Source organism: Cavia porcellus, unplaced genomic scaffold (genome assembly GCF_034190915.1).
Source record: "Cavia porcellus strain 051 isolate PalLab524CR breed Dunkin Hartley unplaced genomic scaffold, mCavPor4.1 scaffold_5, whole genome shotgun sequence".
In the NCBI taxonomy this organism is placed as follows: Eukaryota; Metazoa; Chordata; class Mammalia; order Rodentia; family Caviidae; genus Cavia; species Cavia porcellus.
Genome location: NW_026947488.1, coordinates 94,519,423 through 94,536,941, shown reverse-complemented (window position 1 = coordinate 94,536,941; position 17,519 = coordinate 94,519,423). Strand labels below are relative to the sequence as shown.

Here is a 17,519-nt window from a genome sequence, read left to right as displayed (position 1 = left end):
AAGCCCCCCCCCAAAAAAATGTGTACCTCTATAAAGAATGTCTAATTTTTGTATTGGTATTTTATGATACATACAGTTTACATTCACTTTGAGGTATTGCTACACATCACATCATGGTCATTGACCTCTGCCTCATCCTTGTCATCCACCCACACCGCATACTCTGAATAACTGTTTAATCTGGGTGAAAGACTCAGGTCCACGTTGGCGCTGACAGTGCAAACATTTTAGTGCTTTCTAATAAGGTTAAACATTTATTTGCTTACCCTGCGGCCCATATATTCACAGGAATATCTGCACAACAGCATTGTGATCAGCTTTACTCCTAAGGTATAAGAAGTGAAACTAACCCAAATGCAACCAGCACAACAAGGTATAAGCAAATGACTGGTCTTTGTACAAAGAATGCTCCGTGGCATTTATAAAAATGTGCTGGACTCAAGCAAAACATGGGGAAACCCCCCAAATGTTCTCCTGAATGAAAATTACACCTGAGGAACATATACTACATTTCAAGAACAAGAAAAGCTAGTTGAGAATGACACGAATGCAGAGAGGGTTACAGCCACCAGGACTGCGGAATGAACACACACGGGAGGCTGCCAGAACTTCAAGGACCCAACACGATCCCAGGTCCATCTGTGGGTTCGTACACATGGAACTAGTACGTTGTATACACTTACACCCCAACCTTTCAAATCAGGAAAAAAATCTACTTTTCAAGTCTTCCAAACTCCTGTCAATTAGACACTGTCAATTAGAAGCCCCGTGGGATCATAGTACCTCCCTCGTGTGTATTTTTAAACCTTCCTTCCACAGCTAGAAGGTCACAGTCACTTTAGCTTCCTGGTGTTTTCCAGGGTGCACGCTCGGCCCTCAGCACACACACTGGGGTCACCCTCACATGCCTGACAGTTATTACACATTATCCCCACTGTGTGCCAAAGCAAAAAAAGCTAGAAGGGCTGTGTGACCCACCTGAAGCCCAAGAGAATACAGAACAGAGCCCGCATTTGAAGGCAAGCCTGTAACTCTGAAACCAAAGGCTTCCTCAAATCTTAACTGTGAAGTCCCACCCAGTCAGTCCCACACTTGCCCTCTGACAGGCTCCAAACCCACTCAGATCTTCCCTCTGACACCACACCATCCCCAGCTCTTCCCTGCCAAACGGAAAGCCCCACGGAGCAGTTCTCTCCTCACTTTCTGATGAAGAAAAGGAACTGATAGTAAAGAAGCCCTGGCCCAGTGGCTGGCCTCTAACATGGACCTGGACATGCCCTTGTCACCAGCTCACCTACACTGGGTTATCTGCTGCACAAAACTGTAACGGGTCACCTTTCATTTTCTTTTACTCTATTTCACTGGGGAAGGAATCTTCTCCAGCATAGAACACACTGGCTCTGGGCCTTCCCATGGTAAAAGCCCAGGGAAATAACCAGAGTCCCTCCATTCCGTAGGCCTGACTTGTGTGAGAAAGGTGCCCTGTCCAGGTAAGAGTCCCGTAACTTCAGGACACAGACGTCCTATCAGGGTCCTCCTATGCAGCCTGAAGATTCACCAAGTTTAGAAATCAGAAAGGGACAGTCACTCTGGAGCTGTGCTGTTAGATTCTCAAACCTTCTCCCTCTGCTGTTATCACCCAGCCAAGATTTACAGAAACAGCCCCTATTTCTTTCTGTCTAAGGAGATGCATAACCTTGTCACATCCTCATACGTGACTTCAAGTTAGAGTTCAAGGCCACTGAGCCAAAAACAGAGCCAGGTGTGGCAGTACACACCTGTACTCCCAGAACTTAGGAAGATGAAGCACGAAGATCACCACGAGTTCAAAGCCGGCCTAAGACAACAACAACAAAAAAAGCAAAAACAAAAACAAAAGGGAGATTGACCATGAAGTTAGTGAGGTTAAACTTCAGGGTCCAAACCTGCCAGGGTCCTTGACACAGTCTGGTCCCTAATTTTGCATAGAGCATTCCGTACTTTATTTTTTCATTCCATATTTCTTATAAAGGGGCCTCCAAATTAGAGAAGCTTTGTACTCTAAATCACATGTGTTTGTGTTAATACAAACCATGGATCCAAGTTCAACTATCCACCTTACAAATACAAGTTATTTAGAAAAAGAAATTAAGAGAGCTATCTTATCAGTAACTACCAGAATAGAGACGTCATGCATGCACATTAAAATCTTTCTGCTTAATTTCACTTATTATGAATAAATTTTTATCTATTTTATGGTCACATGAGCAATATACTAAGTGGGCTGGGGATATAATATAGTGGTGGAGCAGCTGCCCAGCAAGCCTAAGGCCTGGGAGTTCAATTCCCAGCACGGTCAAGGGGCAGGGCAGCTGGTGTTCCTTTAAGATTTCAGAGCTCTCTCATCTTGGAAGTGTGAAGATGGAAGGGGATAGCAAATAGACAACGCAGATACAATAGGAAATGTAAATTTTACCACATACAAGTTTTCATGTAGCAGTTACTCTACTTTAGAAGAACTCAGGCTGGGGACTTAGCTCAGCAGTTCCTGAGCTAAGGACTAGGACTTTGTAAGCGCCTACCTGGCAAGCTCAAGGTTACAAGTTTGATCCCCAATACCAAAAAAAAGAACTCAATTATAGTCAATCCCTTTAAATAGGTCCATTAAAGGATTACCACAACCTTTTACATCTATGAAATGTGTTCAAAACACAAGCAAGCCCTCGGTTTTCCTAAGTGCTGCTCAGTCATGATGGTTCAGTCATGACTGTCTGTTTTTAAAGAAAGTATGGGAGATGGATGTGGTGGTGCACACAGGTGATCCTAGCACTCAGGAGGCGAAGGCAGAAGGATCACCACAAATCTGAAGTCATGCTGGGCTACCAGGAGCTCAAGGCCAACCTGAACTGCATAGCAACACCCTGTCTCAAAACAAGAACAGAAAAGAAGCAAGGCTTCATTATAGTTACAAAACTGCTTGTGATCCCCCCAGTAATGTTGGTCTGATTGCATAATTCAGAGTTACACCAACTTTTTTAACATGAAACAGTATAAAACTTAAAACACTTTTTAATCCAATGAAGAAAGATAAAGTGGATAGGAAAGAAAGCTCATATACAATACAAAATAAAAATGTATAAAGAAAAAAAAATTGTATCCTAAGAAACAACTGCACAACATCCTATGCAAGTAAGTTTAATCAAAATATGGGCAAATGCATAACTTTCTACTAAAAATCAAACTCTACTAGTCAAGAAATGAACACTCCAAGCCAGGTGTGGTGGTGGCGTGAGTGTAACCCCAGTACTTGGGAGGCTGAGACAGGAGGATCGCTGTGAATCAACGCCAGCCGGGCTACATAGTGAGTTCAAGGCCAACCTGAACTACAGTGAGACCCTGTATCAAAAACTAAAACTAGATGAGTGTGGTGGTGCATACCTATAATCCTAGCACTCAGGAGGCTGAGGCAGGAGGATCCTTGCAAATTCGAAACCAGCCTGGGCTACAAAGTGAGTTCAAGGTCAGCCTAAACTGCATAGCAAAACCTTGTCTCAAAAACACAAAAATACATAAATCTATTAAAACATGAATAAATGGTAGGATAAGGTGCTTGTCACCCAGCACTTGGGAGGTTGAGGCCAGGCTGGCTTTACCGTGAGATCCTGTCTCAAAATAAACAAATGAAAAACAAAAACCCCACCTCAGTAATTAAGACAATATCCCAGTACATCAAAAGACATGTTACTAAGAATTATTTCAAGTAAATCATGTAGAGATAGACTTTTTAATAGAATGTTGAGAAAACTAGATACCCATCTGGTCAAATATATCAGAACAAATGAATCAAAAATGGGCCAGGGGTTAAGCTCAGCGGCATAAGTGCCTGCCCAACAAGCGCATAGTCATGAGTTCAATCCCCGGTACCAAAAAAAAATAAAAATTTTTTCTAAGTAGTAAAATGGAAAGGTCCATAGGACCTAAGTGAAAAACACAAGACTCAGCAAGTTGAAAAAGTGCAAACCATTTAGATAACAGCATGCTTGTAATACCATCTAAACACCTAAACACCAACATGGCAAGGTAGTCAGTATCAGAGCGGAAGCCTTTTAAGTTCCTGTGATTTCTTTTTTTTTTTTTTTTTTTTTTTGGTCTTTTTCCTGTTTATCAGTACCAGGGATCGAACTCACGACTGCCTGCTTGCAAGGCAGGCGTTTATGCCACTGAGCTAAATCCCCAGCCCCGTTCCTGTGATTTCTAAACCAAGTAAACTTATTATTTCTGCATAATACAAAAATGTCTAAATGAATGTGAAACCTGATTTAAAGTATCCCCACAAGAAGCTACACAAACTCATTCTTTGCAGGTCCTGTTGCAGGTTCTCCCAGAATCACACAGCTTGGAGGCTCAGTGCGTGCTCAGAATTGCAGAGATCCCACAAAACCAATCAATCAAATCAATCAATCGATTTCAACTGTCACCATCTGCAAATAACTCCCAACTGTTTACCTACAGTCCCAACTTCCTTCCCAAAGCTCCCACTTTTATCTTGCTGCTAGAAAATCCACCTCCCTCTCCACCACCCCCAGCTCAGGTTCCAGCACGCAACCTGTGTCTGCCATTCCTTCTCCTGCCACCTCCTCACCCTTCTCCTGTCTAATCTCACTTGATAAAACTGCCAGATTCCTCCTTGCAAACATCTAAGGCCTTAGCTGTGTAGCCTGGCATTCTTTCAAAGCCTCAAAGAATACAGTGGGAGTTTGGCTTTGGGTTTTTTCAGAAATGCTGGGGATTGAACTGATGGCCTCACCCAAGCTAGGGAAGTGCTGAGCTAGGCCCGGAATATTCGCGCTCAGCTCCTGCAGCCTGATCCTCTTCCCTTGGTTTAAGGCTAGCCTCAAATTAGTCACTTATGGTACTAGTAGCCTTCCACCTCTTCCTAAAACCAGTCTGTTTTTCCTGTCAGTAGAACTTCATTCTTCCCTTGTTTTTCTAGAGTTTAGGAACCACTAGCTCCACTCATTATATAATGGAGGGGTTGTTTTAACTGATTATGAGCAAAGACCAAAACAAGACTGACCAAGTTCCACCGTACTTAGGAAGAACCACTTTACTTTGTAAAATTAAATCTGGCTCAATCAGATGGTATAAAGGGTCAGTCTGTCCTATGAGGGTAAATGTACCCCTCCTCTTTTTTTTTTTTTTTTTTTTTTTTTGTCCAAAAGGGGAAAATAAAAAAACAAGACTTTTTCCTTGTAGATTACAAAAATGCCTGTTTATCTCCTTCTTTCACAAAAGCCCTGCTACCCGGACTTCTCTGTCAGTTGGCCATCCTGCCAAGTTCAGGGCACTGGAAGCTTTTGCAAGACCTGGCACACACAGACACTGAGGGTCGCCTGTGCTGGCCACACTGGACACAAACACACAGATCTGAACATGAACCAATGAAAATAAGGAAGTTAACTTACTGGAGCAGACTTGTGACCACAATGTAGCAGAAAGAGGAACCAACAGATACCAACCTAGAAGCAGAAAAGCATACCAATCTGGAAAAAAGGACTTTCACCATTTTGTGTGTCCTACCAAGTAGGTGGGCACTGTAGTTACACAGAGCCAAGACTGTTTAGTCTTCACTCGTTTATAAGATGAAGGTTTCTTTTAATGTCGATGAATTCATTATCAATTTTCCTTCCTTTAAACCAAAGGAGCCTGGGGATGCAGCTCAAGCTTAGCACGCACAAGGCCTTGAGTTCCATCCCTAGCATCACACACACAGGCACCAAGAAAGTGTCACAGGCTGTAACGGGATACCACAACTCTCCATGTCACTGTTTTCGCTAACGATCTGAACGAGAGCATCATTTGTTATGAATACAGCTGTCTCCAAAACGGAGCTGCTGTTTTCTGCATCCGGGGCATTTGCCCAGTACCTGAACACGTCAAGGTGTCCTACCCTCAGACTGTGCGGTCGTTTCCAACCTCCTCCCACCACGGTCCACTCCTACTGCGCAGGTGAAATGAGCAGGTACCACCACCCAGTGTCGGCACCAGAGAACACGGTGACCAGTTCCTCTCAGTCCCCGAGAGAAACACTGATGCTGACAAAAGGTGAAGGGCAGGCCGTACTCCTATGTCCTCTTGGGTCTTGTTCACCAAAGGTCCCCGGAAATTACAGCAGACAGAGGGCTCTGCTCCCTGAGGGACGTTTTGTAATCTAAATAGCCCGCCTGGGTAATCAAAGCTCTTCTTTAGCCAGTCCAAGCTTCAGAGGACCCAGAGCTTTGAAAAAGAGAAGCTGAAAAATCAGGTGTGTGACCAAGAGAGACAAGTGAAGGCAACATGCAGCACAGCTCCCATCACACTGCTCTGAGATTGCACACAGGGAGAGGGGACGGTCCCACCAGGGTCTGTCCACACCAGGATATCCTAACACTGTTATGAATACAGCTGTCTCCAATGCAGCTTGTTTCTCCCCACTCCAACCCAAGAAAAAATTTCTCTCTAGCACAAGTCCAGGGGGCTCTATCTCATTTCCAAGCCCAGCAGTCTTCTCCAGTCCCGAGCCACTATGTCCTTCATCCCCAACCTTCATGCACACAGTATGCTTTGACACTCTGTCCCCTTACTTGGTTTGTTTGAGAACTTATCCTGTCCCAAGAGTTGTAGGAAGAAAGGGAGAAGTGAGAAAGGTCAGCTTCAAAGGCTCTTCAAAAAAGGAAAAAAGCCAACAACAATGGAAGAGCTGTTCCTTGCTAGCAGAATAGAAGGACTAAAAGCTGGATGTGGTGCGCCTGCCTGTAATCCCTGCACTCGGGAGGCTGAAGCAGAAGGACTGCCAAGAGTTTAAGGCCAGCCTGGGATACATAGTGAGTTCTGGTCCAACTTGAACTGCATAGCAAGACCTTGTCAAAACAAGAAAAGGAAAGGAAAGGAAAGGGTAAAGCCTGAAGAGCATCCTTGCTTCCTTCACCTATAGAACAAGTCATAGGCAGATGTGCCCACTGTTATAGGAATAAACCCAGCCCAAGGACCACTGTGAGTTCAAGGCCAGCCTGGGATACATAGCTCAAGGCCAGTGTTAACTACAAAGTGAATCCTGACTTAAAAAACAAAAACATAAAAGGAATCAGGGTTTACTTCTATTCATGGTTTCAGAGGACTCGCAGTAGAAGGACGTGGTGGTAGAGAGCAAGGCTGTCATTCATGGCAGCCCCAAACAAGGAGCCAAGAATCACTCACAGCCCCCAAGCCCTCGATCGTGACACACTGAGAAGTGTTCCCTTGGCAGCTCAAAGCCACTCCAACTGACACTCCAGCTTAATCAAAATGCCCAACCTCCATAAAAAGCAGCATACAACCTTAGCACACAGAAGAGACTCGGGAAACTTCAAATGGCTCAGCCCTGTGTGGCTGACCTGCTGGCTATGTAATGCAATATTTGTTCTGGTGACCAGAGAGCTGTTTGACTGCCTCTGCCTAGAACACTGTGGCCAGCCTTCCTCTGCTATGTAAACAAGCCTGGTTTTTCTATTCTGTTTTCAAAGCAGCGTCTTTGGGTAAATGATCCAGAATAAGTTCCTCCCTGTAATCACTCATTCATAAAAAACAGCAGAGGTGCCTTAAATTCTTTTTTCTTTTGCACACTGGGAACTGAACTCAGGGCCTTAGGCCTGCCAAACATTACCATAATGCTACAGACCCCAGGATTAAGTCTTGTTTTTTAGTTTTAAAACCCTGAATAATTTAAAAGCAGTCAATCAGCTACACAGTACTTTCAATTATGTCAACTTCAGGTACACCTCAAACAGTGGAAACAGATGTAGGCCAAAACTCAATTCCTCAGCAGGCTCCTCCCCTTTGAACAGAGATGTGTGACACATAGGGTGTAAGCCACTCACTCAGCCTAGCACCTGGCGCGTGGGAAGCCAGCTCTGAGTCAGCTGCATGGTGTGGGGACCTCTGCGACCACACCTCCGTTCAGGGACAAAGACTTCATTGACCAGTGAGGTCTGCCAGGGTGGCCAGTGGATTTGCTGGCTGTTACCTGGGATTAGAGTGGAATCAAAGCTTTCCCGAGATGGCAGTGCCTTCCACATTCTCATGTCCACTGGCTCACGTACCCTTAACAGCACAGCCTGCCCCCTCTGCCTACGACAGCGCTCTGCCGAGCCCAAACATGGGCCTCAGCTAATCAGGTACCAGGTTCAGTGAGAAAAGACCACGAAAACAGAAAAGCGTGTGTATTTCCAGTAGGGCCAAGCAAGCAGGACAGCAGCCCTCGCCCTTCCCAGCAAGGCGCTGCCGCACTCCAGCTCAATACCATGCTGGCGCAAGGGCTTTCCCGCGCTGTGGCGTCCTCGGAGGTTTCTTCCAGGTTCTTGTCGTCAAGACACATGTAAAGGCAATGAGGTTCTGCATTTATTAAAGGTAGAGAAAGAAGTGTACGCGCTGCTGAGCAAGAGTGGACCACTGAGAAACTACAGCGGCCAGGAAGCCTACTGCTGCCATCCTTTGTGCGCCCACCCACACATGCTGACGTCACATCTAGGCCGTCCTGTCAAAAACCTGCTTGATCCGATGCCAGAACTGAAGATAGAACTTTCTGACTGGCCCCAAGTGCAGGGCTTGGGCACAGCAACTGCGCTTGTGGTGACTGACAGGTCATGCCCACTTGCCCACCCTACTCTCCTGCCTCTTGGAGACTTAGCAAAGCTTGGGCCCAAGGGGCTGGTAACCTTGAACCATAATGTTCTCAGGCCTGGGGGTGGCTGCTGACCCTCTAAGCAGGAGCAAGCCTAGAGAAACTGCCTTAAAAAGGAAAATCCTAGTTTTCAGTAGTCCACTTTGTGACTGGATTGGAGAGGGCCCTCCACCCCTCCACTCTAGGAGGTCGAGGGGGGAGGCAGGTGGCTTGGGTCAAGCAGACCCTTGGTCTTGGACTTCTAGCCTTCAGATGCCCCAAAAATGTTTCAGAAGCACACGAGCTATCCAGGCTACGGTGCTGTGATATAGCAGCCCAAAGAGACCAAAAAAATACCAAGTTTGAAGTCCTAGAGATTTACTTCGTTCTCCTGAAAAGAGCACATGAGAAAATTGACTCCCTTTTTGGTTCTCACGTAATCCTTTTCCACGGAAAGCAGAAAACAATCAGTCCTGATGGTAACATGGGAACATTTTTAACTCCCAATATAAATATTAATCTTGGAATCAACTTCATTTTGAAGTATAAATGGGAGTGGGAGGTTGCGGGTACTGTAATCAACCGTCAGTGAACACCCCAGAGCGACCAGCAGGCCTCACTCAGGCTAATGGGCAGACTTCCATTCAAACAGCAAACATCTTACAGCTCGCTCATTACACTGTTGACTGCTGAGAGTCCACATTAACTCTGTTGATTTGAACATAACTAATTTGATTCAATGAGAAATTCTGTAACACAGGGTTCCTAAAATTCCATTGTCAAATGAGTCATCAAAAATATCAGCCTCATGTTTGACATTTATGTACAGTTTCTAATTATAATGCTAAATATTCTCCTAACTAATGGGGAGGTGTTGTTTTCAACTATACCCTTAACATAACACAGAACACTTCTGTGGCCCCAGATGTGAAGAGTTTCCCCCAGAGTTCGATCCCTGGTACCGATAAAAATGAAAAAGACAAAAAAAAAAACAAAAAAAAAACAGCTTATATAGGTAAAAACAGAGAGGGAACTGGCCCCTGAGGGAATCAGTGAAATTTGCAGCTGGAGGTGAGTTTAAAGGAATCCAGGCCTCAAGATGCAAGTCCACGGGAGATAAACAACAGCTTGAGGTTATATTGTAGTTGCTGCCACCTTGTCCAGTGGGCCCAGATAATGCATAGACAGGTGCCTCCCGTCTTTCCAGGAATGCCTCTGTTCTTTCTACATAAGTTATGGAAAACCTGAAGTTAAGGGCATTCCCGTATACCCTTGCTCTGTGCCCTGCTTCCCTGCTGCGGCAATATTAGCCAAGAGCCAGGAAAGGGTAAGGTACAGTAACCACGCCGACACTGTGCAATGAGGTTCCACTTGTAGAACAATCCCCACAACCATCTGTGGAGAAAGAGCAGGCATTGACCAGAAGGGAGGGAAGATGACGGCCCAGGGTAGGGAGTGAAGCAAGAGGGGAAGACAAGATAGGCAGAAAGAAGAGGAAGACAGACTTTTAGGCTGCACTTGTAATACAAACTACAGATTCAAGACACACACACACACACACACATACACACACAAAACTTGTAAGGTCCTTAAAGATACAGTAAGTTCAGGCCATTGATTCCTTTCTACTGTAAAGGGACCCTGGAAATCAGTGTGCAGATTCCTCAAAAACACTAGGACTAGAGGTCCCATTCAATCCAGCTATTCCTCTTCTGATTGTTTTCCCAAAAAAAGGATTTGAAAAAAAAAATTTTTTTTAAATTCTGCCAATAAACATTCTGATGCCCCTTAAGGATGCCTCATGAAAATTGTTTTTCTGTGCTGGAAGTCAATGGGCCAGCAACCTGTCCAGCTTCAGACTTCCATCTCCTCTTCAGGGATGTCCTTAGACCCTGCCTGGTGACAGGAAGTGATAACAAAGGGCTTTGGAGTAGGACAGCCAGATTGTGATTCCTTTGCAGTCAGGCTTTGTCAGTTGTTGTTGGGGTGGGGGTGAGACAGGGTCTCGCCATGTACTCCAGGGTGGCCTCAGACTCAGTGACCCTCCTGTCTCAGCCTCCTAAGTTACTGGGATTACAGGCATGTGCTACCACACCTGACTAAAATGAGGATTAATAAGACCTCCTTCCTGTAAGTGATCTTGCACACTGGGGCCAATGCACAGCAAATGTGGTGACATCATAATGATGGTGGTGGTGGTAGTGGTGACGACAATGGCTAGGTTCTTGCCTGGAATTTTGATTAGGGTTTTCAAGGGAGCAGGTGGCCAGGAAGAATTGGAGAGGACACTTCTGGATCAACCAGGTGATTTTTCAATTGGGTAGACACCTGCTGAATCCCTGCTACTATAAAGAATGCTATGCTATGCTATGCTATGCCGTGCTATGCTATGCTAAACAGAATAAAGAACACTTTTCTAAGTAAACAAGGAGTAGACTCAAGTTGGCCCTCGAGAACTACCACCTGGCCCTGTCAGCGGCCAACATCTGCCTTCTGGTCCCCTTACCCGCTCTCCGTCAGCTCCTGTCTGGGTTCTGTGTCCACCGGGACTGTTTGAGCCTTGGGCTCTGAGAAGCAGGTACCCTCTCCACACTGCAGAGGGGCTGAGGATGCACTAAACCACCACACAGCTCTCCGGTCACCAGTTAGTGCTAACACTAAAAAAAAGACTAACCTCACTGAAAGCGGCAGGGGTACAGAGGAAGACACTGTCCGCTCTCACTGCTATATGAAAGGTACAGCAGTCTGAAAGCAGCAGGGTACACTCTGTGACCTTCTGATCTCGGAACGAGGCCCACCTTCCTCCTGTGACAGAGGCTTTTTTTGGACAGAGTCCCACTAAGTTGCTAAACTGCCTGGGCTGAGCTGCACTTGTGGTTAACCTGTCTCGGTCTCACAGGTGTGTGCCACCTCTGCTGGGGATGCCACTCATCTAACCTGCTCTTTCACTGTCCCGGCTGGTCAGAGGAAGCACTGTGTTAGTTTCTGCGTTTTGGAGTTGTGTCTTAATGGGGGTTGCTAGGACAGAGAACCATACAGACTGGGTACAAAAACATATTTATCTCCCTCAGTTCTATGTACGCTCACGGTGTTTTCACAAGGTATAAAAAACTATTTATTTATGAGGACATTAATTCCATATCTTAGGGCTCTACCCTTAAGACTTAATTACCCACCAAAGGATCTGCCACCTAATACAATAGTATTAAATGGGAAAAAGATTTCAAACATATCAACTGGGTGGGCAGAGAGATCACAAACATTCAGTCCATGCTCAACTGAGTTACAAGCAAGACTTTCATCCACTGTAAAGGAAATCAACGCCCTTGGATCTAGGAGGAGGAGTCTGAAAGGCTGCCTGCCTCTGCCTTCCCTTGTGTGGCTTCTGGAACCCTCTGCTCACCCCCTGGCCACCTAGCCTGCCTGCCCTTTTCCACCCGTGGCTCACCTGCTCCTGCCATCCTTGACCAAGGCAGACACCACCAACTAAAAATCAAGTTCTGCTAGACCAAACTCCGTCTACTAAGGACAGTATGTAACGACCAACAAATACAGTATCCGAGAGGGCTGCAGAGACAGCTCAGCAGCCCAGCACTACCTGGCAAGCTGACGTCCTGAGTTCAATTCCTGGTACCAAACACACCATTCTAAGAGCAGGACAGGAGGAGTCCACCCCGGGTGGACATGTGGTAACGTCTGTACACAGTACTGGTTGTCACTAGAGAGATACTAAGGTCACGTTTAGGACCGAGGATGCTCACAAAGCAGAGGATGGCGCCTTGTGGGTAGACTTTTTTTTTTTTTTTGTACCAGGGATTGAACTCACGACTGCATTCATGCAAGGCAGGCACTTATGCTGCTGAGCTAAATCCCCAGCCTGATGCCCTGTGATAAGGACCATCAGGTCCGGAAGGTCTGCAGTGCCAGGGAGGGAACACCCAGCTGGGTGACAACATATTCCCAGAAGGGCTCCTGGGTTCCTGGGTGGCTGGAGGGGGACATGCTCTGAAGCAGGTCAGCACCAAGTATGCCCACACAGCAAGCATCTATTTTCATATAAAACTAGCACCATTTGTCAAATTAAAGATTTTACCTGAATGACAACAGCTATCTAGTTATATATTTTTAATCTTTATAAAGTTTAACCAACAATATGAGTTTCATAAGAGTTCCATTGTCGTACTGGCTTTTAGGCATTTTTTAAAGAAAAAATTAGATGTAGCTAAACCCTACCTGGCCACCTCCCCCCTTCCTCCCAGAAGATAACCAGGCCCATGTGGTACGCATCACTTCCACACGTATTTTACACTTCTCTGCGCAGATGTGTGGCTTCCATCTGTGGTTGAAGAAAAGATCAAACCCAGAACTTTGCATGTACAAAGCAGGTGCTACCCTCTGAGCAACACCCATCCCCATGCTGTAAGTTTTAAAATCAGTGCATTCATCATGACTGCTGATGGTACTTTTGCACATTTACATATTCGCTGTCCTCCTGGCGTGTGAAAATGGGCTCAGTGTATACACCTGAGTCGGTCACCCAACACAGCCACTCTGAAGGCCTCTGCAGGTTGGACAGCAGAGGGAAGCTGAATGTAGGATGCAGTACAATTTCGCAGTCTTGAGCTACACTAGATATTGGCAAATTGCTCTCACACTGATTGAACTAAGGTTTTATTACACTGTACTTAAGAAAAATACAGATGACTAATCTGAAGGTTTTGAGACAAATAAACCGTTGGATTCTATGAAATGATATTAAGATGTGTAGATAAAAATGTATAGTAGTCTAATGATTTTCTCAGGGTCACTTGCTGTTTAGTAATTTTTGTTCCAAGTACAAAAATTGTGCCTCATTCCTCTCCCCAAAGCTATGCTATTTTCTATTAAGACAATGTAAAAAAAATGACCAAATATTTTTGTGGACTATGACTCAATCTCTATTCAAACAAATACATTATAAAAATATCTTGAAAGAATTAGGGAAATATAAATTGAATTATGTTAAGAAATTATTAAACTTGGGCTGCGCACAGAGGTGCACAAAGGTGCATACCAGTAATCCCAGCAACCTGGGAGACTGAGGCAAAAGACTGAAAGTCTGGGGAAAGCCTGGACCACTCGCAGACTTAGTGAGACCTGTCTCAGAAATTTAAAAAGTCTGGGGATGTAGCTCAGTGTGAAAGCCTAGAGCTCAGTCCCAAGTTCCACCAAAAAGAAAAAAGAAGTTTTTGACCTGTTAAAAGAGACAATAGCATTGTGGTTCTTGGGAAATGTCTTATTTTCAAAATGTATGAGAAGACATGAAATTATGCATTCAAATTAAACACTTGGCCAAAGTTGGAAAGGGTGATAAATGCATGAGTGTAGCAGACCCCTGAGCTGTGCTGGGCCTCCATGGGGCTTTCTCTGCCTTGCCTGTGCTTGGCAATCACCAGCCTCAGCAGAGGATTCACCAGGAGGGACGGCGACCCCCCTCTGCAACAGCCTAGACCCAAACGTCCCCAGAGGCTCGTGCATTACCGAGCTGGTCACCGCCCCTCAGCCCCTCAGCATTCTCGGAGGCAGTGGCACCCTCCAAAAGGGGTCTGGGTCCCCGTGGGGAAGTCCTATGGCTGCAAGAAGTCACGGAGACCCTTCTGTGTCTGCTCCTTTCCACCACTCCCCACCGCACTCCCTTACCACGCTGCACTGCACTATCACTACCGAGCAGGGAGCCCTCAAACTGCCAACCAAAATAAAACTCTCCTCACTAAGGTGCTATCTCTGAATTCTGTCACGGTGATGAAATGCTGAGGGAAGCACCGTCCTAACCCATCTATGATCTCTACAAACAGCAAGGCAGGTTCTAGTGCTTAATCGGTAAGATGCCCAGTTAGTGTGCTCTACTCCCCATCTGGGGGCAGTGGAAGCTGATTTTCCATTCAGAGAGTTTACATCAAGACTGCAGTATTAGCTGGCTACGGTGACACACACCTATAATCCCAGCACTTAGGAGGCTGAGGCAGGAGGATCATTGCAAGTTCAAGACCAACCTGAGCTACAAAGTGAGCCCAAGGCCAGCCTGAACTGCTTTGTTTTTTTGTCTCAAAAAGACAAAAGAAAAAAAAAAAAGACCTCAGTACTTCAGCCTAATAGATTTAAATAAACCATCAGGCCAGAGACTCAGTCAGTGGCTCAGCAAGCAAAGTGCTTACCTAGCAAGCAATGGCCCTGGGTCCCTCACTGGCACCTCAAAAATACCCAAACTAAGGGGTGGGGATTTAGCTCAGTGGCTTAAGTGCTTGCCTTGTAAGAGCACAGTCATGAGTTCAATCCCTGGTATCAAAACAAAAAACACAGTTGCCAGTTTGATTCCCAGTACCAAAAAAAAAAAAAAAATACCCAAACCAACCCCCAAAAAAGTATGGGGGTCTGGGGATTTAGCTCAGCGGCATAAGCACCTGCCTTGTGAGCAGGCGGTCGTGAGTTCAATCCCCGGTACTAGAAAAAAAAAAATTAAAAAGTATGAAAAAGCAACACTCCTCAAATTCTGTTGTTTTTCTGTGAATTTGAAAGAATTTGTCGGTGTAGTCAGGGTACCAATTTGGTTAGTGCAATACCTCACAGGAAAACAGTACAAGGGTACTAGAGGGAGGAGGAAAGTTAGGCAACCTGACTGCTCTCTGAACACGCAGAACAAGAAAGCTCAGCTCGGCCTTCAGTGCTCTCTAAGGGCTTGCAGGGGTGAAGGGGCAGGGCAGGGTGCAGAGGGGCCAGCAAAAGAGCAGGGTGGCCAGGGTGCTGATGAATGGGAACGGCAGGCCACATGGGGCACCCATCCGAGGGGAGCTTGTGAAGGCTGCAGGCGTTCCCGCCACCCATGAGGCTGAGTCAGGCCGCCACACCGGGAGGAGGAACAAGGTGGGATGACACCGGGGCTGCTCTCTGCACAGTATTTGCAGTGCTTAGGTCTCACCCTCAAGTCAGACTAGTGCCTTCATTCACATCTGCTGACTTTGAATCAGTCATTACAGTGTCCTGGTGTCATCATACAATTACAGTGGAATTCATTCTGAGTCACCAGAATTACACAAGTAACCATCTCAGTAGTGATAGAATCAAAATTATTGAGTCACGCTGAACAGCTTCCTGGCACTGAGTTATGGGCCGCGCAGCTCTTCCGAGTGAGCAGTGTCCTTCCCTGTTCCCAAGAGGCTAACACGAAACCTACCGCAACCTTGCAGGACTGCAGTCGTAGGCCAAGGGAATGCCTTCCCCTGTGGCCATTGTGGGGGAAGCAAAGCTTCATCACCATCAGCATCTTCTCTATCTGAGCTCCTGGACCATGGTCTGACCACGTCCACTCTCGGGACCAGAAGGGGGGTTACACTTCCATGAGGCCCTTGCTCAGGGTAAAAGGTTAAATTGAGGGGGAAGAATCACCTTCATCTTTGTACCTTCAGCCTGGAGGAAGAAGGTACAGTGGGATTTTGTTTTCTCCTTGAAACAGGGTCTCACTATGTAGTTTCAGGCTGGCCTCCAACTTGTTAGCAATCCTCCTGCCTCAGCCTCCCAAGTGCTAGGATTACAGCTCTACACCACCACACCCACCTCAGCACAGCTTCTTAAGGAGAGCTTATTCATAATCATGTCTAGATCAAGATTTCTTTTTTTTCTGTACTGGGAATCAAATTTAGGACCTGCACTTGCCAGGCAGGTGCTTGTGCCACTGAGCTAAATGCCCAGCCCAAGACAGTTTTCAATAAATGGTTCAGCAGAGTATGGCTAAAGAGAAAAGAGAATTATTTAGCTACAAAAATAATGTTTCCCTAGGCTCGAGGAGTTTCAGATGGTTATTTAATAAAAGCACAGAAGAAACAGAACAGGAGATGGTCCTGACGGGAAGGAAGACTTGAAATTTGTTCCACAATCCAGACCTCACTAAGCAAAGCAGCAGAGGGCTTGCACACGTGTACGTGTGCATATGTGTGTGCCTGTGTGTGCAGAAAATAATGGCTGCTGCTGGCCCTGGCTAGCCAGGCTCTGTCCCGCAGCTCACCCAGTGCTGTGATGAGGCCTGTGTCAACCAGAGACACGTGACAACCAGGCCTCACCTACACAGCGGCTCAGCGCAAACTATGGAAGCCCTGGCCCCTCTGGGCAGAAGCGCCCTGTCCTGAAGACCACGTGCTCCCTGCTCAAGCACGCAGGGCTCAGTGTGTTCTGTCGCCTCTCTCTGTGGTCCGGGATGGTGACACTGAGGACCAGCTTGCATCTGCAGGGCACATACCTGGGAGTCCCAGCTACCCAGGCACAGGGTAAGACAGGGAGCTGAGGTGCCCAGAAGGCACTGCTGTGGGACTGAGGGACGAACTCAGATATCGCCTTATCCTCTGCTCATGGGCTCAGGTGAGCGGGTATCACAGCAGCCTGCGAGACCGATGTCTGTCTGTCTCCCAGGAACCACACTTCCCTGTCATCTCTAGCTCCATGACAGCCTTCAATGCACTGTGCTCAATAACTGTTAAGCATCAATTCCCAATTTCACAGGCCGAAAGGAAAGGCAGTCACTCTGGATGAAATACGACACCTCTAGAAGGTGCAGGCCTTACTTAGACCCAGTATGATTCATATTTTCTCCTCCTGTTCACATCCACTCTTTTCTGGAGGGACCACGAAAATCCAGGACCAAAGAACAGAGAAGTTATGACACATGGAGGTGTTAATGAAATCCCCCTACACCTCTGCCACCAGACACACTCACCCAGTGATTTTTGGTGTTGGTCCTGGGAGTTGAACCCAGGCCTTAAGCATGCTGAACGAATACTCTGCCCCTGAACTAGCCCCCAGTGATTCTTTTAATCCCTTTAACCTTGAAACACCT

General features: G+C 46.2%; 1 protein-coding gene across 2 annotated transcripts in view; it reads right to left on the bottom strand.

Annotated features, from left to right (window-relative positions):
• Positions 1-17,519, bottom strand: part of Gpat3 (glycerol-3-phosphate acyltransferase 3) — a 58,899-nt gene that overhangs the window by 30,058 nt on the left and 11,322 nt on the right. The window contains exon 3 of one of the 2 annotated variants that reach the window (XM_063249354.1): positions 5,445-5,498. The exons of the other annotated variant lie outside the window; for it this stretch is intronic. Within the exon in view, the coding sequence (XP_063105424.1) occupies positions 5,445-5,498 (54 nt within the window). The remainder of the gene's footprint in view (positions 1-5,444; positions 5,499-17,519) is intronic. 2 annotated transcript variants of the gene reach the window in all.